This window comes from Neolamprologus multifasciatus, chromosome 14 (assembly GCF_963576455.1).
Source record: "Neolamprologus multifasciatus chromosome 14, fNeoMul1.2, whole genome shotgun sequence".
In the NCBI taxonomy this organism is placed as follows: Eukaryota; Metazoa; Chordata; class Actinopteri; order Cichliformes; family Cichlidae; genus Neolamprologus; species Neolamprologus multifasciatus.
The window spans coordinates 23953821-23978054 of record NC_140452.1 but is presented as its reverse complement, the minus strand read 5'-3'; the positions used below and the strand labels follow the sequence as shown (position 1 = coordinate 23978054).

General features: G+C 41.0%; 1 protein-coding gene and 1 long non-coding RNA gene across 2 annotated transcripts; one reads left to right on the top strand and one right to left on the bottom strand.

Annotated features, from left to right (window-relative positions):
- Positions 1-1183: 1183 nt before the first annotated feature.
- Positions 1184-2308, top strand: LOC146504101 (uncharacterized). Its single transcript, XR_014868776.1, has 2 exons — positions 1184-1666; positions 2247-2308. It is a non-coding gene; the product is annotated as an uncharacterized LOC146504101 (long non-coding RNA).
- A 963-nt stretch (positions 2309-3271) lies between these two features.
- On the bottom strand, positions 3272-14887 carry LOC146504100 (sodium- and chloride-dependent GABA transporter 2-like). The gene is made up of 14 exons (XM_085131196.1): positions 14110-14887; positions 12978-13112; positions 8480-8620; positions 8292-8379; positions 7991-8123; positions 6673-6807; positions 6498-6601; positions 6256-6380; positions 5257-5369; positions 5043-5180; positions 4786-4888; positions 4433-4533; positions 4186-4356; positions 3272-4017 (listed from the first exon to the last, which is right to left on the bottom strand). The coding sequence occupies exons 1-14, from the start codon at positions 14267-14269 to the stop codon at positions 3925-3927; spliced, it is 1740 nt and encodes a 579-aa protein (XP_084987322.1). The 5' UTR covers positions 14270-14887; the 3' UTR covers positions 3272-3924.
- Positions 14888-24234: the final 9347 nt, after the last annotated feature.

Below are 24234 nucleotides of genomic sequence, written 5' to 3'. Positions count from 1 at the left end.
ATGAAACAGGGTCAGATTGGGACCAATGGCTCCCATTTTTGTTATTTGCTTACTGAGAGGTTCCACAAAGTTCTACTGGGTTTTCACCATTCCAGCTACTTTATGGGCATCTACTGTCAGAGGTCCAATGGATGTTCTGAAAGAAGCTTGGGAGGGTTCGATGTCAGAGCAGAGGTTTAGTGAACTCTCATATGTCCTCAAAATGAGAGACAAGTTAGAACATTTCCAGAACTTGCTAATAACAATCTGGCCCATGCGCAACAGCAGCAGAAACAAAGATACAATAAAGTGTCGAGAAGAAGAGTCCTCCATGAGGGACAGAAAGTTCTTCTACTGTTGCCAACTTCTGAGAGCAGTCTTCTTGCAAAGTGGCAAGGCCCATATGAAATCACAAAGAAGACAGGCCCAGTCACATACGAGCTTCATTTACCAGACCGTCGAAAGAATCATCAAGTGTTCCACGTCAATCTTTTGAAAGAGTGGACTGCCCAGCCACAGGACTCAACATCCATGTGGGCATGTACAGTTGTGGATGAGGAAGAGCCTCAGGAGCAGTACTTCCCTTCTTCAGCTGTCAAAACTGTGTTTCCAGACTTAAACCATTTGCCTTTGACAAGACGTCAGGAGGTGCAATCACTTATAACCAAGGAACTATTCAGTCTAAAGCCAGGTCATACACACTTCATTGAACACAAAATCACTTTGCATTCTCCAGACCAATGGCCAATTAGAGATAACACTTGCCGTATCCCAGCTAAGCTATTGCCTGAGTTGAAAAGTGAGCTGGAGGAGATGCTGGCTGCAGGAATCATTGAGCCATCACACAGTGAGTGGTGTAGCCCTGTTGTGCTTGTACCAAAGAAAGATGATCCTAAGCTTAGATTTTGTGTAAACAAGTTAAATTCTGTGTCTGCTTTTGATCCTTATCCAATGCAGAGGGTTGATGAACTGATTGATCGTTTGGGAAATGCTAAATTTCTGACTACCCTTGACCTCTGTAAAGGTTATTGGCAGGTTCCCTTGACAGACTCATCTAAGGACTTAACAACATTCAGAGTGCCAAGTGGACTGTTTAGATTCACAGTGATGCCCTTTGGTTTGCATGGAGCACCAGCTACATTCCAAAGGTTGGTGGATCGAATGTTGAGGGGTGCAGAACAGTATGCAGCTGCCTACATTGATGACATTGTTGTTTATAGTGGTACATGGGAAGATCATCTGAAACATCTTGCTAATGTGTTTTGACGTATCACAAATGCTGGACTTGTCATAAATGCCAAGAAATGTCACATTGCCAAGCCCGAGGTGCAGTACCTGGGTTATGTAATAGGGGGTGGAGGCATTCACCCTCAGGTTGGAAAAGTGGATGCAGTTGCTGCAGCACTCTTGCCAAACACAAAGAAAAGGTTGAGATCATTTTTGGGATTAGTGGGTTGGTACCGTCGACTAATTCCAAATTTTTCATCAAGAGCAGCTTTATTGACTGACATGACAAGACCAAGTGCAGATGGGGAAGAACTCTTATAATTTAATAAAGTTGATTTTAGAGGGTTTAAGAAGAAATAGATTTATTGTTGTAATATGTATTGATTACACCATAGAGTTTATGTTGCCAGTAAAGAGGAGTAGTAGAGGTTTGAATATAATCATGTTCATCTTACCTACTGTTACGGATTCAAATATTGGGGATGGATACAAGAGGAAAAACCAAACTAACAACACTGGTCCGGCCGGGTTGAGTCAAACGATGATTTAATGAACACACGCGTGGGAGATGGACACCATACAGCAGACAGCATCAGATCTCAAAATGGTGGAGCATTGATCAAACTCTTATAGCCTCTAGTGGCCCCCACCTAATCATAAAAGCCTAAACATTCACATTCTTTCTCTCACACAGCGCCTAAGCTACGACCTTGGCTCCCTGTTTATCTGCTCCTGCTGAGATGGGGCAATATGCTCTGTTCTCTTCTAATCAGACAAATAAGGCGATGACTTTCTGGAACAGTATTTCTTATAACTCAGCCGTATAATGCATCATAAAACAATATCATTCATTCACAATAAATCAGCAGTCTAATGTAATGCAGATCAGTTTAACAAATGTAATAGTTATCACCTTCTTCTAATTCAGTAGAATAATGCAAACTAAAACTACATAATAATTCACAATCTTTAATTAGGGGTCTAACATGGCATAAAATAATATTATAATCCAACACTACCTACTGAATGGAATAGTCCAGAGGAGAAATTGTTTGGTTAAGTGGACTATTTAAGCAGAAGAACTCAGGTGTTTTGAGGAAAAGGTTCAGGTCAGTGTAGCTGTGTGCAGTTTGACCTTAATTTCTGTTGATTTAAGTTCAGTTATGTTTATTTGAACTGACTTGATTATAGAGTTGAGTTTCTTATTTGTTTCTTTGTAAATATTGTTTGGGTCACAAAATGGTGAATAAATCACTTGCTACACTGGACAGCATCAGTCTCCTGCACTTCTTTGACCGCTTAAGTCGAGTCCTACCACACATTGTACAATCTTCTGGATAATCCGAACTTCCCCACACTGAAAACTGTTATTCAGGTTGCCCTGACAAACCCAGTTACCAGCTGTAGCTGTGAAAGGTCTTTTAGTGTCTTAAGTCAGCTCCATACCTGGCTGAGAAGGACCATGGGTCAAAGCAGACTCCAGCACCTGGCTGTGATGTCAGTTGAGAAAGAGATGCTTGAGAGACTTGACCACCAAAATGGGATAGAAAGATGTGCCAACCTCAAGGTGAGGCGACATAGGTTAAAAGAAAAGAAAAAAACTGCAGAGCTATATTAGTATCTGCAGTAAAGATCTTTTCATACATTGTATACATTGTACCATAGGCCAAGGTGTCTCCATTTTCTAATTTTTTAATAATATTTTGTACATTTCAAGGACTCTTCTATTTTTGGAGTGTATTTTTTATATTATACATACACATTAAAAGTGAATCTCTGTCCAAAATATGCACTCAGTTTACTTCTTACTCACTGTGAGCATCATTCACTTCTCCCGCAGTAATTAAGGTCGGGATATGTTTTGTTTTTTTGTTTTTTTTAAATTCCAATCCATTCTTCTTTAGCAGCATTTAAATAACCTTTATCAGATTTGATGGTTTTGTTACAGACTTTTCAAAAAAGTGTTTTGCTTTTCTTTCACAAATGTGGGGATTAAATTGTGTTAAAATGTACAAAACAGTGATGTCATGTTTTGTGACGAGGACCCAGGCACAGAGAGACTTGATGAATTTAAGAAACTTATGATTTAATAAAGAAATTTGCAGACTTGCACAGAGATGGTAAGATTATGATGAGTGATAACGGAGATGAAGACAACAGACGATGAGGACAGGGAGGAACAGGGGTTTAAATGCACCAAGGAGACAGTCAGAGAGAACTCGTGCTGGAGACATTTAAGGATGCAGGGACTGACAGAGACGGGGAAGACGTCTCATTATGACGAGTAAAGTTTACCTTGCCTGGATGGGCAGCTCTCTGGGTGCTCAGCACCCCCAAAGCTCTGATCCTAGAATCGCCCCTGCCTTTAACGTTTAAGGACATTTTTTTGAGGTCAGTCATATCAACACAAAAGCATTTTTTCTTTTTGTAACATGTGGTGTAAAACATCATTTTTGGGAGTGCACTACACAAACACAGCAAACATCTTTCCATTAAAGGAAATGTGTGTGGATTTAGATACATTGATATATTGTATAAACAAAAAAAGAAAAGAAAAAGAAGACAATGAATCACTATGATGCAGCTCAAATGGGCACAGAAGTGGAAAAAAAGAGAATTTTTTTTAAGTGGAAAACAGAGAAAGTGACATCACATTCAACTCCAAATCGTAGGTGTTACAAAGGGATCAGATGACCTTTCGTATCAGTTGAGTGTGAACTACTGCAGAGGTTCTCTGATGGTCTCTAGCTCAGTTTCCCTCTTTTGGTTCTCTAAATTTTCAAGATTAGGCTGGCACAGATGATGGAAACGCTACAAAATGGAGAAAAATGGAGAAAAACTTAATTTAAAAGTTTTATAATAATTCTAAAAAAGCTATTATTACCATGATTTCTATTATGTTAAAAATCACCCAGTAAACATGAAAGTCTTACATTTTTGTTTAACTATATATTTAATATAATAACACAGTCATCCCACCTGACTTAGAGTCCCAGTCTCAGTGCCCAGCTTATACAGGGCCCATCCTGGAACAAGCAGAATGGAGGAGAGGGCCAGTATCCACCCCAGCACATATGCCCAGGATGGGTAGATGTACCACCGATTAAAGGTCAGAGGCTGGTACTCAATTAAAGAATATATAAAAGAGCCCTGAGAAATCAAAAGGAGATGGTTTAGCTGGTGGTGAATTGAGTGCTGACATTCTAACACTTAAAGCTCAACTCACCAGTGAGACCAGTGGTGTGAGGTAGAGCCAGCAGAGTTTAAAGAAGTAGTTGGCTCGTGTCCCTGTCATGTCCTTTATTATGTCATATAACTTATCTACCCCTTAATAGGAGAAGAAACAAAATAAACAACGTATAAAGATCACACTTGGTGTCAATGGAACGCTGTGGATGTATTTTTTTCACATAAAGGTCAAATGACAGCCAAAGGAGTCATAATCAGTCATGTAAAGACTCCATTATAATGTCCTCACAAGTGTCTGCAAGATTTGCTTGTATATATGAGAACATTTCCCTGATCATGTCATCATTACGACATCATTAGTGTGAGATATAAAAGGAAGAGCACACCTACCAAATATCCAACCCAGTGCCAGAGTTTTAAACACACATAGGAAGAGGATGCAGGCTCCATTACAAGCATAGTAGTCCAACAACTGGAACACAAACATCCCTCCCTAGAGACAATGACACAGATATTTATTTTGCATGCATTTATTTTCCTCACTAAAATCAGGATTACAATTAGGATATATAATGTTTATTTTTTTCTTTTAGACCCCCACACACATTTCCAAAACATTTTCTGGCAGTGATACATTACATACAGACCTCAGTAACCATGACAAGCTGAGAGAAGAAGCATATTAAGCAGAAGAGAAGGAGAAAAATCTCCCTTCGGCCAGCTCTGCGCAACACTTTGGGAAACATATCAGTGAAGGATGTCATCACCACCTCCATGTTAACAAACTGTGCAGAAGATTGACAAAACACACTGAGTAAATTTCAAAGCATAAATGCAATGTTCCAAAGTTGTGTGTCTTACTTGTGTATCCAGACCCAAGAGAATGAGCATAACAAAGAAACAGATGGACCACAGTTGAGGCAGGGGCATCATGGCTACAGCCTGAGGGTATGCAATGAACGCCAGGCCTGGACCTAAAACACAACAGCATGATGCCAGAACATATCAAACATGCCAGCCAGTGGTAAATGTTTGTGTTTTAGTTTGTACAGTTTGTGGTGTGTAATGGCATAAATATGACAGCAGAAATTCAGAAAATTGAACAATCACCTGTGCCTGTTCATATTAAGAGGGAAAAATCAAATGACATCAGGTTTTCACCATTACTCACGTGTTTGACTGTGATGGCACGATGGCACTGACTGATTTAGCCCACATAATATAGTTTGACTATTGGAACTCAAAGGATGCTGAGACCTGATTAGTATGGTAGTTAGTTTCCACAGCTGTAAAAATAATTTTTTGCCAATGAGACCCAAGTCTTAATTTCAAGTTAAGCATCACAAAATGTCAACTTCCTGACACAAACATTTAGCAAAGCATTCTGTTTTCCTATAGAAATGTGAATACCACAGAAAAACCAATTCTTCTGTTCCACATTCCTCCTCTTCCTATAATCAAGATAACAAGGAAACTTTCACACAATGTTTGGATGCCAATTTTCTTATTGAGATATCGTAAATTTTGAATTTTCAGTGGCAAAAGTACTTTGTTGTTTTTCTTCCAGTGCTGGAAACAAGTTCCCATAGATTAGGTATAAACTCACTACTGAGAAATTAAGCTTTTGTAAACAAAAAATGTTGAAATCATTCAAAAAAAATACTGTTCCCCAAAATCAAGCTTAACAATTAAAACAGAGCCCTGAAAATTTTAAAATCTTTCTCGTTCTGTTACCAAGTCTGTGACCAGTTGAGACATGCTCCCATAATATTGTTATGTAAGATTGAGTCCATTTATGGATCATTGTTATGTCATATTTATGGGTCCAGGAGAATATGGTCGCATGTTTGTGATATATACCTGACTCGGCCACTTCTGCAATGGGAACACCTTGCTCATGAGCCATGAATCCCAGCACTGAGAACACAGCAAAACCAGCTACAACACTGGTACCACTGTTCAGCAAACACAGCATCAGAGAGTCTCTGCAAATCACAAAAACAAAGTGCAAAGTGCAGTTACTGCATGTGACAAAATATGAGGTTGTTAATATTTAAATATCTATTTAAAATTAAGGTAAATAACTACTGATCATCATGTACTTATAGCAGTTGTTGTTGTATTTGTTGTAGCTTCCCAGCACAGTTAGGGTACCCACACCGATACTGTAGGAGAAGAAGATCTGACTGGCAGCCTCCATCCACACCTGTTCCAACAAAGCAACAGTATTACACTTGTCCACCTGTGTCAGACACTGTTAGAGATTTGAGCTCGTACCTGAGGGTCTATCAGTCGTGAGGGTTCAGGCAGAAGATAAAACATGATTCCTTCGAATGCTCCAGGAAGAGAGAGGCCACGAATCAAAAAAATTAACAACATCACATAGGGAAAGGTAGCTGTGATATATACCACCTGTGGGGAAAAAACAACACTTCACAGCAATTAAGTGTTTACTCAATATGTACTATGTATACATACTGTATATAGAGCTACAGTGAGGAAAAATAATTATTTGATCTCCAGCTGATTTTGTAAGTTTGATTGCTTATAAAGAAGTGAACAGTCTCTAATGTTTGTGGTAATTTAATTTTAATGGAGAACACATTAAATAAAAGTTATAAACTGATTTCCATGTCATTGAACAAAATAAGTTCAGTGACATGGAAAATAAGTATTTGAGCCCTTACAACCTAGCCAGAACTCTGGTTACAGATGCTCCTGTCACAGTTCTGGATCTTAGATCCAGCTTTTGAGTTTATTGTGGGGGGGGGGGTTGAGTGTTTTGTGTTATCATTATGACTTAAGTTTCAACAGGCTGTCCTGAATTTATTCTTATTATTGCTTCAGAGTTTTCTTGTGATCTCAGTTTAATTCCTTGTTTATTAAGTCCCTTTGTTCCTCCCTTTGTCGTGTGTCCCTCGCTCCCTAGGTGCATGTTGGTGTGTGTGCGTCTCTGCGTCTTGTTTCACTTTTGTTTTTACATGTTCCCCTCCTTGTTTTTCATTCCAAATTCCTCCTGTCTCTCGTGTGCATTCATGTCTGTTCTCCACAGCCCATTTTGCCTCTTGTTTCAACAAAAACGAAAACAAACAAATAAAAACATAGCAACACAGTTACCCCTGTGTTGTTATGTCTATTTGTCCTGTGTGTTGCCCTGCGTTTATTTTCTCACATTTTAGATTAGTTATTGGCTTTTGGTTTTTCTTATTTTTGTACCTTTGTGTTTTTTGCCTAAATAAAATGCTAGCCTTTTGTTATTAAGTTCTTTTTTCCCACTGCCATCTTCACAGGGGTCCTCCCATTGCCACACACAATCTGCATCCACAGATCGTTTACAACAGTTTTCTATATTTTGTCCACAAAATATGGGAAATCTGTGGAGGTAGCTAACACCTCAAGTTAAATACTTATTTCATTCAATGACATACAAATCAATTCATTATATAACTTTTATGTCACATTCTGCCTCACTCCATTGAAATTAATCTACCATTTAAATTAGAGAGTCATTAGAGAGTCATGTAAGTGGGCAAACGTACAACTTCTGCAGGGGATCAAATAACTATTCCCCCACTGCATTTACCAGCAAAACTACCTTTCCTGTAGATCTGACTCCTTTCCAGATACAAAAGTAGCAGACGATCCACATAGCAATGAGGCACAACAGCACCTCCCACTTGATGCTGCCTATTTCCTCAATGCCCCCTGAGATCATCAGCACTCGTCGTCTAGAAGAATTAAATGCAGAAGGTAAAAAAAAAACAATAGACAGACAGACAGAAAGATCGATAGGTAGAAGGATATAGATATATATAGCTGGAAAAGGTACAAAATGTTTTATTGGGCTTTAAATAACTTGGTATGTAGGCTTTTTTAGTCCATCTACATAGACATACTCCCAAAATTCGGTGGCTGCAGAGGTCGAGTTTGTCTGGTTGGTCCAGTGGACGGTGTTATTTTTTGTTGAAAAGTCTACACAGTCCTCTGAGAGGAGAATGTGAAAAGTGTCAGAACAAAAGTTTAAATACCTAAACATATTTTGACAATTTTTTATTGGAAATTGGAAATAATCTTTGCATTTTACCTGTGTTCCAGTCGTTGTTGCAGGAGGCCCAGGGGAGCTGAGAGCTGAAGGAGAACACGAGGTAGAGCAAAGCCCAGGACAGAATAATGATGTAGGTCATACAGGTGTAGAAGAGGATTAGTTGTCCACCAAAGCCAATCCCTGAAAGGCATTTACAGATAATAATTACAAAATTCTCCATTTATCAATTAATCAGACTTCTTGTTGTTTTAGGGTTACTCAGCAGTTTTGGCTTGAGGTCTATGACTGTGGTGGCCATTTGAATGAACTCATTGTCATATTCAAGAAACCAGTTTAAGATGATTTTGTGATATAACAGGATAATATGACATTATCCTGCTCAAAGTAGCCATCAGAAGATGGCTACACTCTGGTCATAAAGTGATGGACAAGGTCAGCAGCAATACTTAAGTAGGCTCTGGCATTTAAACGATGTGCAGCTGGTACTAAAGGGCACATGGTGTACCAAGAAAATATCCACCACATTATTACATCACCACCACCACCACCAGCCTGAACCACTGATCCAAGGCAGTGTGGACTCATGCTTCTATGCCAAACCTACCATCAGAAAAAAAGTTTGCTCTCTTCTCCAGTTTTGGTGAGCTTCTGTGAATCACAGTCTCAGTTTACTGTTTCTTATCTGAGTGGCACTTGGTGTGATTACAGCTGAAGCCCATCTGCTTCAAGGTTGTTGTGCATTGAGAGATCCTATTTTTCCCAGGATATATTGGATGTCTGTATGTGTGTGTGTGTGTGTGTTTCATTTTGCATGTGCATATTTGATTTGTGTGTGGGTACTTGAAATCCATGTGTGCGTATTCAGGTTTTTGCTACAATAATATGTCAAGATACTGTAGCAGGTTACATGTGAAAAGGAAGCCTAGTGAAAAGTTGGGTGAGCTGTAATTGTTACTTGCCTGTATTTTCAATGCTTATTCATGGTCAAAAGAATCCTTTAAAAAAAATAAATAATGAGCGCCACAAACACTGTTTTAGCCATTAGCAGGGTAGCAGGGTCTGAATTAAAGGGGACACATACATGTCAGTACTTAATAAAATTGAGTATTTCACATTTGACCATCATGGGAAATATTTGAGAAAATGTAGAAAAGACCAAATGACACATTGGTGTCAGAAGTGGGATAGCTCACTCTCGCCGGAATGGAGAAAGAGATTCAGAGGCTGGAGCAAGCCGTCGAGGAGAGCACTCGCTGCTTGGGGAGCTGGCGATTGATGTGAGAGGAAGCGACCGGCCATGTAAGTCCCCTGACAAGTCCCGATGGAGCGAGCGCACTGTGGCAACGTCAGCCCTACACGTTTGCTGTTTCCTCCTGCGCGCTGACCATGCGTCTCTCACTTGGCTCCTGAACTTCAAACACCCAGAAGGTCAGGTGGCCTGCTGGCTGGAGGTTCTTCAGTGCTACGACTTAAAGACCCAGCATTGGGCAGGTCGGCAGCATGGCAACGCTGATCCGGCGGCGCAACCCCTGGACTGTACGGGGGTGTCAGGACAGGGGCCCGAAGTGAAGGCCTATCACTCTCAGTACAACAATCTGGAGACCCACAACGGCCTCCTATACCGGAGATGGCGGACCCCCGGTCAGGGCAAAGATCTCCCGCAGCTGTTGGTGCCTCAGTCGCTGCGGTCGCAGGTGCTCGAGCTTGTCCACGGCTCGGTGGGGGCCGGCCACTATGGGAATCCCAAAACTCTCTGCCATCTCAGGGGACGGTTCTGGTTGTCTATGAGATGTGTAACTTCACGTGCACTGCTGTGACACCTGCATGGCACAGAAGAGCCCAACTCAACGCTCCCCTGCCCCCTTGCAGCAGTACTTGGTGGGGGCCCCGATGGAGCGAGTGGGAGTAGGGCCTTTCCCCATCATCGAGTTAGGGAACCAGTATGTGTTGGTGGCTATGGACTATTTCACGAAGGTGGGCCAGAGATGGACTACTATAGGAGGCTGAGGGAGCAGCTGCATGTGGTTAATGACTACACCCGCCAGGCCCAGGCCACCGCCGGAGTACAACAGAAAAGAGTGTACGACACCAGATAACGAGGGGCTGCTTTCGTGCCTGGCGACAAGGTTAGGGTGTACTGCCCTGTTCGTAAGAAAGGAGTGTCCCCCAAGCTATGCAGTCACTGGCAGGGGCCGGCAGAGGTCGTGGAGTGGCTAACAGAAGTGGTGTACCCAATGTTCCCTCTAAGCTGCGCGCGTGCGCAATTGCGCACTGCTGGCACGGTCTCTGCACACAGAAAATCTGCGTTGCGCACAAAGAAAAATATAACCTGAATTGAAATTATAATTAAAACTTTAACAATTCTGTTTTGCAGTGTTAGTCAGTAAGTGACTGGCTGCTCCCGTATGGGATTAGAACGATGCCACCTCATCCCATAGTCCAGCCAATAATGAGATTCACATTCATATATACGCAGCTAATCAACGTCGTTGACAGGCTATGACAGCGTCCTTATGTGCAGACACTGGTGTTTTAGCTAGCAAAGCGGCGTGGCTGATGTGGAGTGAAGCCACGTTAATGACAACGTGTACAACTTTTGGAGATGTGAGCAGGACAGACAGAATAACTGACAGAAAAAGTGTGAACTTTATACCAGTTTTAAAATTGTGTTGATAGGCCACGTAAAACCAGAGTTATGATAAAAATATGTAATGTTTGGTTTTCTTCCTGAATACTATCGTTGTTTATATTTACTGCGGGAAGAAACGGTAAAAACTGAGTTTTATAAGGAAAGCAAAACCAAAAAAACCCACCCTTTCCTATTAGTTGAAAAAAGTACCATGTCGACCAATAAAAAAATGATATGGCAAGTTGTTTAGGAAAGGGGGAAGTTTTAGGAGTGACGGCGGTGTTTTGAGATGTGAGAGATTTGCGACGTTTAGCGCAAATCTTGTGTAGTTAGTGTGTAGTGTAGTCAATAGTTTTGTTGTGTGCGTCAGAACAATGAGACGACTACTGAATGTTACAGGTGTTACAGGAGTGATACATCTCCTGCTGTCAGGCCTGCAGGTATCAGGCTGTTGTTCTCCTTTATCTCATAGTGGACAGAAATTATTTTTTGGAGTGGCACAAATAATCTGTGTGGCATCAAATCTAAAGCAGAACAGCTGATTGTTCTGTAAATAGTTTTAAATGTTTATTTTAAAAAAACGCCTTGGCTGCATTTTTAGAAAAAAAAACTTTGTTGTTTGCATAACTCAATTACTTTTTTGAAGAAGTAACTATAATAATAATTGCCCAACATTGGTCATTGTTGTTCCTGTCTCTTCTCTCTGTCTGTATTTTGCAGACAGAGAGTTACAGGACTCTTTCCCAGACCACAGACTCATACTCATAATACAAGTCAGAGCTTTGTGTTGTCCTCAGGTCAAAAATGACCCGTAGGTGAATGGCAAACAAATATATAGAAATCCCGGGGACAACGCAAGGGTTAAAAAAAGAAGAAGAAAGTTATCATTTTCAAAATTGGAGTTCAAGTTATTTTTACTTCCAATAGTGTTAACATACTATGCAAGTCATGAACAAGATTTATTTAAATTTTCATTGTAAGTGGGCTAAAGCAGTTAATCAAAAGTAACATAACATAAATGTAAATGCTGTAATTTGATTATTTTAATAAACCATGTAACTTGGATGGATTCGATGCTGGCGTGACCACAGTGCACACGTCTGCTGTTGCTCACAGTGGTTCAAGGGATCGCTCAGGGAGTTTGTGTGTTCGCTCAGACACATGAAAAATTAGAGGGAACATTGGGTGTACCGGATCCGCATGCCGGGCCAGGGGCGCATGGTGGTGTTGCATCAGGACAGACTGTCACCGTACTGATCGCTCGCTCTAGCAGCTGCCGGGGCAGGGGATGCTGGTGGCACCCCATGTTCGGATCTGAGTGACTCTCCCCCCGCCGGTCGAGATCGGCCTGTGCGCCAAAATGAAGACACCTGGACATTTGCAGGACTTTGTGTTGGGTAATAGGGTTGTCGGGGACGACTGACCCCTTAGATGGGGGCTATGTAGCGGATCAGGGCTGTTTTGGGCTTTGACAGTTATGTTCTGTTGTTCCAGGCGGCAGCGTTATGTTGCCATGGTTACAGTGTGATGCATTCTCTCTGTGCGACTGTGTATTTTCTGGGTGGAGAGAGCACCTTTGTCGTTATTATGCTAAGCTACGCCGAGCAGTTGGACACTGTGTTCAGTGTTGAGAAAACAAACAACTGTGCTTCCTGGCAATTCGGGGAAGCAAGACCAAACAACACCTCTGTCTCCTCCTTGTCTGAGCTCACCACAGTATGTTCTCAGTTAAGGCTTGAACTTTTAACTTCAGGATTGTGATAAGTACAGAATTGGCTTTAAATACTTTAAATATTTATTAACTTGTTCACTACAGTTTTGAGACACAGTTGTGCAAGACTGTGATGGCCATTGAAGAGAAGGATAACATGATGTTTTCTTGTTATTATTGATCACTGAACAGCTTACCTTCTGCTAGTGGGCACAGCTTCCTCCAGCAGGTAATGCCACCCTCCTGGGTGAATTGCCCTATAGTTGTCTCCAGCAGGAACACGGGTACACCACAGGTTACCACAAATACCAGATATGGCACCAGGAATGCACCTGAATTAAAAACATACACAGCAAACATACCTGTTGTGCAGCTTCTGAGTAACAAGCTTACTCAATTACTGACGGACCAGGTATATACTTTTAAAACAAAACATATATCAGTTGTTTAAACATACTACCAGAATTAAGACAACATATTGGGAAGTTATCAAATGAAATTTTCACTAATTAATTATTTAATTGGTATGTTTACTACTACTGCTACAACTACTTTTTACTAGAACTTTACTTCATTTGTGAAAGTTGATTTCACAATTAAAATTACAAGAGTCAAATTTTTATAAACTAATGATATTTGTTTCCTCTTTTTTATTATAATTATCCTGTTGCAAGTAATCAAGCTGCCTGAGGACTGGATACTATTGAATTCAATGGAGCAGAGTCTCCACTTTGAATGCTAGCATCAGATTTGAGGGAATCAACCTGCTGACAAATCCAAAATGCTTCAAACAGATAGAGAGCCTTGCTTGGCTTCACCTACAATTGTCATGTGAGCTACCTCAAGTGATAAAATTAACATTCCCTAGCGTACCAATGGAGTTTGAAGTCACACTTTCAGTCTCATTTCAGTGACTGTGAACTAGTAATAATAGACCTTGAACAAGCAATTAATTTTGCTCATGCTTTACCAATCAATATAATCCTACAAGATTAATACACCTTTTGGTTAGTTAATGTAAAATAAATATATTAAATAATAATAATGGATTGCATTTATATAGCGCTTTTTCAAGGCACCCAAAGCGCTTTACAATTCCACTATTCATTCACACACTGCTGGAGGCAAGCTACAGTTTAGCCACAGCTGCCCTGGGGCAGACTGACAGAAGCGAGGCTGTCATATCGTGCCATCGGCCCCTCTGGCCAACACCAGTAGGCGGTAGGGTAAAGTGTCTTGCCCAAAGACACAACGACTAGGACAGAGAGCCCGGGGATCGAACCGGCGACCTTCTGGTTACAGATGCGCTTATCAACCCCATTTGCTTACCCCCTCCATTTTTGTAACAGAGGTAGGGAAACCTCCACACGTTCCCCAGGCCGACAATATTTCCCGCCACAGCAAGGAGAAATTCCACCTTATTTCCCCAGTGTCCTCGCTCCTCCACCTCTGGTTGTGTGTCTCTCTGCATAGATTTTCTTTTCATCATTTCCAAAGGTTCAGGGTGCGGACAATGATGGCACTGCGCTTGGTGCTCTAATCGTCACTGCCTTTATATTCTCTGCCAATTCTGTGTTGAGGAATGAGTTAATAAGTTTTCAGTAGAAACATTAATTAACTCCAGGAGAGTAACTGGGTGAAAAAAAAATGTTTCAAGATTTTAAAGCTTTCACTTTTAACTTGTTGGGGTCTATGTTTTTCAAGATGCATCTTAGATATAGGAGGGGTTAAAATATAGTTGTGCTGCATCACTATGTTACAACTGCCGTTCGTTAAGCTATACTTGCCAGTCTTTTGTGTTGGTCAAAGTAAAAGTTTGAAGGAAACCATCATGAGGAGATTGCGAGTAAAAATCTTGGGGTTGGAGCAAAAGAGGAGGTGCACTTAAAAGTGGGGTCTCCTGTCTCTAATTTGACTTTGGATTTGTGTTGGTGGTTGCAGTAGCTTCTGTTGGTTCTCTAAGGCTGGCCCAGAAGGGGGGGAGAGCCGAATTTCAAATGAATAGCTGAGTAACAGGATTTAGCAAGGGTCGTAGGAAAGTAGTTAAATATTTAATTTAGTTTAAATATTTAAGTTAAAGTCCTACAGCTGAAGCACAAAGGAAGGTTTCTCAGTACATTTGTGCGATGTGTGATTTTTCAGTTAAATATAAACAAGGTGCATGACTCTGCATAACTCTTTGTTTCCAACTTTCTTACCTTTGCCAGACTGTATTTAAGGTCTAAAGACACTTAGAGTTTTCAATACTTTCTTTTCCTAGATAAATGGACGTCAGAGAAGAACAGTGAAGACCCATCAGTCAATTATGGGATACTCTTTAAAATTACTCTGAATAGTGGTGTACATACACTGCTTCCTAAACTTGTCAGGTGTCTGTATGATATCATTGTAAAACAACATTTTAAAAATCTGTTAAGAAATGCTTTTCTCATCTTTCCCATTAAATGATAATGGTTTGTGAACACAATACAGACTTATTTACCAATACTTTGTTTCTACTTTTTTCTTTTATTTAAGATTGAGAAATAAAAATTGCAAAGATGTGTGCATGAATAATAAGTGAGTATTAATCTGTGTTGCATTTTGCCTTTGTTTGTGTTGATACTGTAATATGTTCACTTTTAAGGAGCCAATGTATGGGCTCAAATTGTGGTCATAAATATTTTGTACTGTGAATCAGGATTTATATGTGTAAAAAGAATTTGTGTGTGCGTAAAAAAGATTTGTGTGTGGACTTAGCCAAAAAATACGGGTGAAACTCAAGTACGCAAGTTACAAGTACGAATTTTGACCCTATTTTTCTTTCTTTGATCTGATTGGCCAATGTCATGTCAATCACAAATTTAACTATCCAATCAGAGAACAGATGGGTTTGGCTGTTGACAATGTGCACTTAGCATATGCTACTTCCGGTGCGGAAACTCCTGTGGGGAGCTTTGTTTCCGGTGTCCTATTCGTGCCTGGTTTACGGTCCAAAACAAGTTAAGCAAGTGAATGAATCAAGCGGCGATTTAAATTTCTATAGATGTCTTGGGCATTTACCCAATATATCTGTAAATGATGTTCAGGGACTTGTCGATATTTTTCCCCGTGCCTCAGAGCAAAAGAGAAAAGGGATTCAAATGTTATATTTCTCAGCTGTCCCTCGTTTATCGCGGGTGTTATGTTCTAAAAATAACCAGCGATAGGTGAAATCAAGTAGCCAATTTTATTTTTTGACGTTGCAAAACGTTTCGTGGACATCGTGGACATACAGCACTGCACTTCAGAGTCACACTGCTAGCGATCGATGCAGCGATTCTGTACTTTACAGGAGAGATGTCACGGAGGAGATCGTCTGCAGCGATCAGGACGCAGGACACAATGTGACATAAAAATATAAGCATACAAACTTGCACTAAAAAATCTGCGAAACAGCGAGGTGAAAGGTGAACCGCGTTATAGCGAGGGACCACTGTAATTTTTAAGGTAAGTCACAACATACCCTTCGTACATACTAATGTATAGTTTTAGTTATATATATATAGTATAGTTTTATATATAGTATATAAACCCTTACCAGCAAATATTCATTTTTTGTGTGGCTTTTTTCACGGTTTGTTAACATGTCGTGTAGGTGTGTACTTGACTAGCTGATATCGACATAACGGGGGAAACATCTGGTTTGACTATTCTTCACCTGTAGTTTGAATGCTGAACATTTGCCTGTTTAAATTATAAGACCAGTCACTATACAGAAATGTGCTTCTGAATGTGGACGATGTGTCTTCTGCTGCAGTAATGCAGTTCTGCTTGTGTTGAGTGATGTAAACAACTGATTGATCTAAACTCTTTAAACGTCAAAATTGATCATTAGATTTTTTTATGACACAGCAGTGGTGAGTGTTCCCACCTTCTCCTCTTTGTAACTTAACGCGATCTTTCCGTTTTCGAGTTTTGGACATGATTTTGGAGTATATCTTTGCAGTAGCGATTGACCGCAAAGTAAAGCTACCGGAAATGTACAACCCCACATCCGGTCTCAAACCAGGAAGTTAGCATTTTCTCGTGCACAGGGTCAATTGGAGGGGTGCTTTATGGAGCTTCAGGTCCTTGAAGGGAATAAATGCCCTTTTACATGCCAGCCCAGCGTTTTCCTTCATCACCATGAAGGAAAACAGTCTGTGGTGGTCCGAGTTTGGTGATTTTTGTGTCACAGGTTTACGTGCTTAATACAGGGACATGTTTAATACATGTTTTTATTGAATATCTGAAGAACTAGCAAAAAAAAAAAAAAACCCAGAAACTCTTGGACATAAAGTCCGAGATAGAAACAACAAGGAGCAGGTGCATCTAGTACAAGTAGAGCTGCTGCAAAAACCCACAGAGTTCAGCAACCAGCGCAACAATTTCTGGATCCTTGGCTTTTAGTTAGCATTAGCAGCACATCCTGCGTCCGATGTGAAAGGACCTTTATGCTGCGCACTGTGATTCACGGCAATGGTCCTGGGTCAGCCCTGACTTTGTGTTAAACTAATCCTAAAGTAATAATGGTATTTCTAACCACTAATATACCACAACTTTATCCTTTCAACAGCTGCTGAAAGTTAGGGGACCTAGCTTCTATCGGATATTTATATAGAGATCCTCCAGCTTCAAACTGTATTACCTTTCAAGGACCTGCAGTTCAAAAAAGCGCCCCTCCGACAGCCAAACCCATCTGTTCTCTGATTGGATAGTTAAATTTGTGATTGACATGACATTGGCCAAGTCAGTGCTGTGTCTCCTGAAGTCAACAATGAGCTCTTTGGTTTTCTTAGTGTTCAGTGCCAGGTTGTTTTCTGAACACCAGGCTGCCAGCTTCAGTACTTCCTCTCTGTAGTCTGCCTCGTCTCCCTTTGAGATGAGTCCGACTACCGTGGTGTCATCAGCAAACTTGATTATGAGATTGTTGTTGTGGGTCGGACTGCAGTCGTGGGTGTAGAGAGAATACAGGAGGGGGCTCAGCACACAGCCCTGTGGGGAGCCGGTGCTCAGTGTGTGAGTGGGGGAGAGATGACGGCCGAGTTTTACACTCTGGGGCCGGTTTGTGAGAAAGTCCTTTATTCAGGCACATGTGAGAGGAGGGAGGCCAAGAGTGACCAGTTTGGTGATGAGGATGTCCGGGATGATTGTATTAAAGGCTGAGCTGTAATCCACGAAGAGCATTCGGACGTAGCTCTGCCGCTGCTCTAGGTGACTGAGCACAGCGTGGAGGGCTGTGGCGATGGCGTCTTCTGTGGATCTGTTTGCGCGGTATGCAAACTGGTGGTGGTCGAATTCTGGGGGGAGGTAATCCTTGATGTGCTGAAGGACTAGTCTCTCAAAGCATTTCATGATTACCGGTGTTAAGGCCACAGGGCGGTAATCATTCAGGCTGGAGATGGGAGACTTCTTTGGCACCGGGATGATTGTGGCTGATTTTAGACAGGATAGGATGGCTGCCTGATCCAGTGAGAGGTTGAAGAGTTTGGTGAAGATGAGGGTGAGCTGGTGTGCGCATGCTCTTAGTACCTTGCCAGGTACTCTGTCTGGACCGGCCGCCTTCCTGGGGTTCACTGAGCACACGTCTGACATCGTGCTCCGTTACAGTGAGTGAAGCGGTGCAGGAACCAGGTGAGGGTGAGGATGAGGATGGGAGCAGGGCTGAGGCAGATGAGTGCTGCTGTTGTGATGTTTCAAAGCGGGCGAAGAAGCTGTTTATTTTCTCTGCCAGCTGCATACTCATGTTTTCTGTTTCCGCAGTGCTGCCTCTGTGGTTGATGATGTCTTGCATTCCCTGCCACACCTCCCGTGTGTTGATGCTGGACAGGTGGGACTCGATGTTTCCTTTGTGGTCTGACTTAGCTTTTTTAATCCCCCTTTTCAGGTCAGCTCGAGCAGCCCTGTACAGAGCTCTGTCACCTGACCTGAAGACGGCATTGCGGGCTTTGAGGAGTCAGCGGACCTCGCTGGTCATCCAGGGTTTTTGGTTTGGGAAAACCCAAATGCTTTTGTCCACAGTCACATTTGCAGTACAGAACTTGATGTAGTCCAGTACTGATCCTGTGAAAGTTTCTAGGTCCTGGTGTTCAAATATGTCCCAGTCTGTCTCTGAAGCAGTCCTGTAGTTTGGAGAGAACATTTTCAGGTCAGGTTGTAACAGTCTTTGTGGTGGGCCTGGCACTGCGCCTCAGGGGGGTGTAGGCTGGGGAGAGCAGGAGGGAGAGGTGGTCGGACTGACCGAGGTGGGGGAGGCGTATGGCTCTATATGCATGCTTGATGTTGGAGTAAACATGATCTAGAGTGTTTTCTCCTCTGGTGGGACATTCTACAGTACAGTCTTTATGTTGGCCTTATTAAAGTCACCTGCAATTATGTGAACACCGTCCAGGTGTGTCCACTGCTGTTCGTTAATGGTGTTCAACAGGATAGAGAGTGCCGTGTTTATGTTGGCATCGGGTGGAATGTACACAGCCGTGATGATCACTACTGTTAGCTCTCTCGGTAGAAAAAAAGGCCGGCATCTAACTGACATGTACTCGACGTTCGGGGAGCAGTGACTGTTTATAATTGTCCCGTTGTTGCACCAGCTTTCATGCACGTATGTCATGTTTCGGCTGTGTCCAGGCAGGAGAAGGACCCAAACGCAAAACTCACCACACCGGAATTAAACTCAAAAAGCTGCTTTATTGCAGAATGGCACGAAAAATATAACTAAACTAAACTAAACAGGGACATGGATAACTAACACACAGGGGAAACACAGCCATGAGGGAGACTACGACATTGACAAAGAGAAACACAGGGCTTAAATACACAGAGGGATAACGAGGGAATGAGACACAGAAGGAGAGCAAAGCTGGGAGTAATCAGGCTGGACGAGACAAGGGAAGCAAAACTAGAAACACTCACATGAGACATGGACCTTCGAAGTAAAACAGGAAACACACTGACTGAACTCAAAACATGTAAACTTAACAGCAACTGAGACAGAACATAGGGAGCTGAAACATGGGACAGAAAGGCAAAGTAGACACAACATGAATATAACGATGCCCACAGGGAAAGAGCAAAACAGAGCACCGAAGCACAGGACCTCTTTCAAAATAAAATAGGAAACAATGAAACACTGACATGACTACATGAACTTGACAACATAAGAAACAGACATGAAACACATGAAGGATAAAGGAGACTTAACACAAGGGTTGAAAACACAAGGGGACTATAATAAGCAAATGAACATAGAAATCTAATGAGCTTAAACATAAACTATAAACATCAAAATGAACTAAAACTCAAAATGCTGGGTCATAAGACCCAGGATTGTGACAACATATTTACAGAGCCCTCCAATTAAGCAAATACAAGTAACCTGCAATCAATGACGGGTAGTAATAAAATAAACTACTAACTCTTTTACGCTACGTCCACACCTACACGGGTATTTTTGAAAACGCAGCTGTTTCGTCCACACGTAAACGGCGTTTCGAATCACTGAAAACGGAGATTTTTTAAAACTCCTTTTTTGCGGACGAGGAATACAGAGTTCGTCTGGCAACATCAAAGGTATGTGCCTCTTTTCACCTCAGGCTGTGCGCCACGTTATTGTTTACATGAGATGAATTGTAGAATGGCAGATCGAGACAAAATACTGTTACTGTTAATCTGACTGTCTTCAGGTTTTACACGCAGTTACTGTCCCTCCATTTACAAAGGCAGAGGCGTCACCGTGTGATTATTTTACGTGTAGTTGTTTTTTTCTTCTTCTGTGTAATAATATTCAACATTGCTATCAATACATTTTTCAAAAAATGCCTCTGTGCAAAATGGGTTTAAAAACATAAACAACTGTGGGATACTGTTTGTCCGTGATTTGAACGGGGGACAAATCGTGGCAGGATCAGCCTGATATTATTTGTATCCCGCTGTAACTTTACTGTATACAGAGCTAAGTTTACTCTATTTAATTTGTAAAATATGTATATATATATATATATATATATATATATACACACTCACACACGTAGAAAAACATATTTAGTTCAGTAATGCATATACTATTATATATTGTACATATATTTATTAGTTTCAGATTTAGCCATTCTTATATTTTGCTTGTTTTACGTTATTGTATTTTTGCACAACTCTGTTGCTTGTGAAGCTCGCACACAAGAATTTCACTCATGTACTGTACCAGTGTACCTGCACATGTGATGTGACAATAAAAGTGATTTGATTTAACATCTCCAAAATGTCAGGAGTAGTTAGTCATTACAACAAGTGTTTGTGAACTAAAAATCAAGAATGTGGGATACTGTTTGTCCGTGATTTTAAGAGCCCAGCCCGTGCTCCCAACGAAGGGAAAACCAATTCTGCAGGGGAGACCTACCTTGGCACTGGTGCAGGTGAAACCAAAGGGAAGATATGCTTCACCATATTTTCTAGTCTTTGGCTTAGAATGAAGTTGGTTTGGAAACATATTCAGCGATGCTTCATCTCCTGCTTTTCGTTTCTGTGGGCGCCCCGTGCTAGCAGTGTCCAAGCGTCTTGTTTTTTATTCCTTTTCTTACCGCTCCCCCTGCCATGGCTCTGCCCCACACTTTGGGAAGGTCTGTGCTATTTGATCTTAGTTAGCTTATCTTGATTTAGCTTTAGTTGTACAGTCTCTCATATGTCAACAGTGTTGGGCAAGTTACTTTGAAAAAAGTAATTAATTATAGTTACTAGTTACTTCTTCAAAAAAAGTAACTGAGTTAGTAACTGAGTTACAATATTCAAAAAGTAATTAATTACTTGAAAAGTAACTATTGCGTTACTTTAAAAAAAACGTTTAACCCTCTGGGGTCCAGGGTATAATTGGCCATTTCTAACTACTTTTGATTTTCCCTCCACATTTTACCTTTAAAAACTATTTACTTTGCCTTGTTTGGTATCATTCTTTTCAGCACAACCTCACGTGTCTGAATTTATAGTCATGTTTTCATTTTGACGTACTGTATTAACACAATTGATCTTAAATCAGACAAAAACCATAAATTCAGAGTAGAAAAGGTTATATTTTTTACTGTAACAACCACAAACATGTTTAATGAATCATATTTCATAACTTTAAATGCAAATATAAATTGTCAATTTTATGCACAAGTTATTTGCATCCATTTACCTTTTACCTTGATTTTTTAAAAAACCATTTCAAACTATTTACAGAACAATCAGTTGTTCTGCATTCAGATGCCACATAAATTATTTGTGCCACTCCAAAAAAATTATTTCTGTCCACTATAAAGAAGAACATCACAGCCTGATACATGCAGGTCTAACAGCAGTAGGTTTATCACTCCTTTTTCTACCTGGAGACAGCAGTCGCCTCATTGTTCTGACACACAACACAAAACTATCCCCAACACTACACACTAACTACACAAGACAGCACATTAACTACACACTCCAAACACGCTGAACGTCACAAATCTCTCACATCTGAAAACTCTCTCTCTCTTTTTCTGCTGGCTGTCTTTCTTTCTCTCTCTCTCTCTCTCTGTCTCCGTCACTCCTAAAACTTCCCCTGTTTTGTTTTGGTTTTTTTGCTCATAAGCAGAGAGTGCTTGCTAGCGCTGTCCTAGACTAAAACTGGTATATATCACCTTGTTGCTTTGTCTTTAAGTGGTCATGTGATTGGCTTACCATGACTACTTTATTCTTCCTCAGTCAAACAGCAGCCTTCATGCGACTGTTTTGCCCCCTTAGCTCCAGGTGTTGTGCTAGACAGTGATCGCGATTACCGTCCGCGGGAGCGCGCACGGCTGCTTAAAGCTGTAGCGTCCAGATTACTTATGCAGTCAACTACTTCCGTGCAACTGATATAAGATGCAGTCAGTTTGTTGAAAAATAGTAACGGACCGTATTTTCTTTTTAGTAACTGTAACAGCGTTGAAACAATAGGAATAGTAATTAGTTCGATTACTCGTTACTGAAAAAAGTAACGTCGTTACTTGTAACGCCGTTATTCCCATCACTATAGTCAAGTCAAGTCAAGTCATCTTTATTTATATAGCACATTTAAAAGACATCAAGTGTCGGCCAAAGTGCTGAACAGAGGGATAATATAATAAAAGAATTAAAATAGAAAGAAAACATTTTTTAAAAAAAGAATTGTAAGACATGTAATATCAAAGAGATCCGAAAGCCTTGGAAAATAAGTAGGTCTTGAGATTCGATTTAAAGACTTCCAAGGATGAAGAGAATTTTATGAAGGTGGGGAGACTATTCCAGAGTCTCGGGGCGGCAATGGATAAAGCCCTGTCACCTCTAGATTTGAGGTGGGAGCGTGGAACTGATAAGACCATCTGACTGGAGGAGCGCAGAGATCGAGTGGGTAAGTGCAGGCTAAGAAGATCTGAAATGTAACCTGGAGCCAAACCATGGAGGGCTTTGAAAACAAATAATAAAACCTTAAAATCCATTCTATGTTTAACTGGTAGCCAATGTAGAGATGCGAGTACCGGGGTAATATTCTCTCTCTTTCTAGTACCTGTCAGGAGCCTTGCGGCTGCATTTTGAACAAGTTGCAGGTGTGACAGGCTTGAGTGACAAATGCCTAAGTAGAGAGAGTTACAATAGTCAAGACGTGACGATATGAAACCATGGGTAACAGTTTCCAGGTCTTTACATGACAGGATATTTTTGAGTTTAGAAATGCTCCTGAGTTGGAAAAAACTCCTGAGTTTTATATGTCAATAACTTCATTCCTGTGCTATTAGAGGTTCTCTGTATGTATGTGGTGCCCGTGATTGTTTACTTTATAATACAGAGTTTGTAGCGGACAATTTGTTATGAGGATCGTTAAAATGCAGATCGTAGTAGACCGGAAGTATCACGTTCCCGCTTGCTCTTCATAATGAGAGCATTACGGCGGATTATAATATAGAAGCCTTTATTTTGTACAACTACCGGAAGTAGTTCCTATGTACTGATGGTTGCTTAACCTCGCAGTAATGCCGTTCAGTGTACTACATTGCTCTGATCTTTATGTATAGTTATGTTAACAATGTTGTATTATGTCTATATCTGATTATGTCACTTATCCATTCTCTTTATTTATCATTTATTTGTATTGTGTATTTCCCTTGTAGGAAACCACACACACACAGCCACCTGTGTTTACAGCCACAGGAATTGAATTGTGAAAATAAAGTGCCTCAAACCAAACCTCAAGCTCCTTCTTCCATACTCTGGGACAATTTGGCCTCAAGTGGTGTTCTGGCCAACACACCGGGGTAAACGTAGTGCTAAAGACTGAATCAGTGCCACAATCATGCCTATCCCTGATATCTCCACTACAATGAGCAAGTGCTTCAGTGACAGTGGGAAGGAAAAACTCCCATTTAAGAGGAAAAAACTCCAGCAGAACCAGGCTCAGAGAGGGGCAACAATCTGGCACGACCGGTAGGG

Bases quoted from the DNA above. Each gene is read 5' to 3' on its own strand.
- LOC146504100 (XM_085131196.1), bottom strand. From the start codon at position 14,269: ATGATGAAAAGAAAATCTATGCAGAGAGACACACAACCAGAGGTGGAG. The intron at 13,113-14,109 runs GTAAGCAAATGG...TTTTTAATTCAG, and splicing joins CTGTTACAAAAATGGAGGGG to GTGCATTCCTGGTGCCATAT. The intron at 6,808-7,990 runs GTAGTTTTGCTG...TTTTCCCCACAG, and splicing joins GAGTCAGATCTACAGGAAAG to GTGGTATATATCACAGCTAC.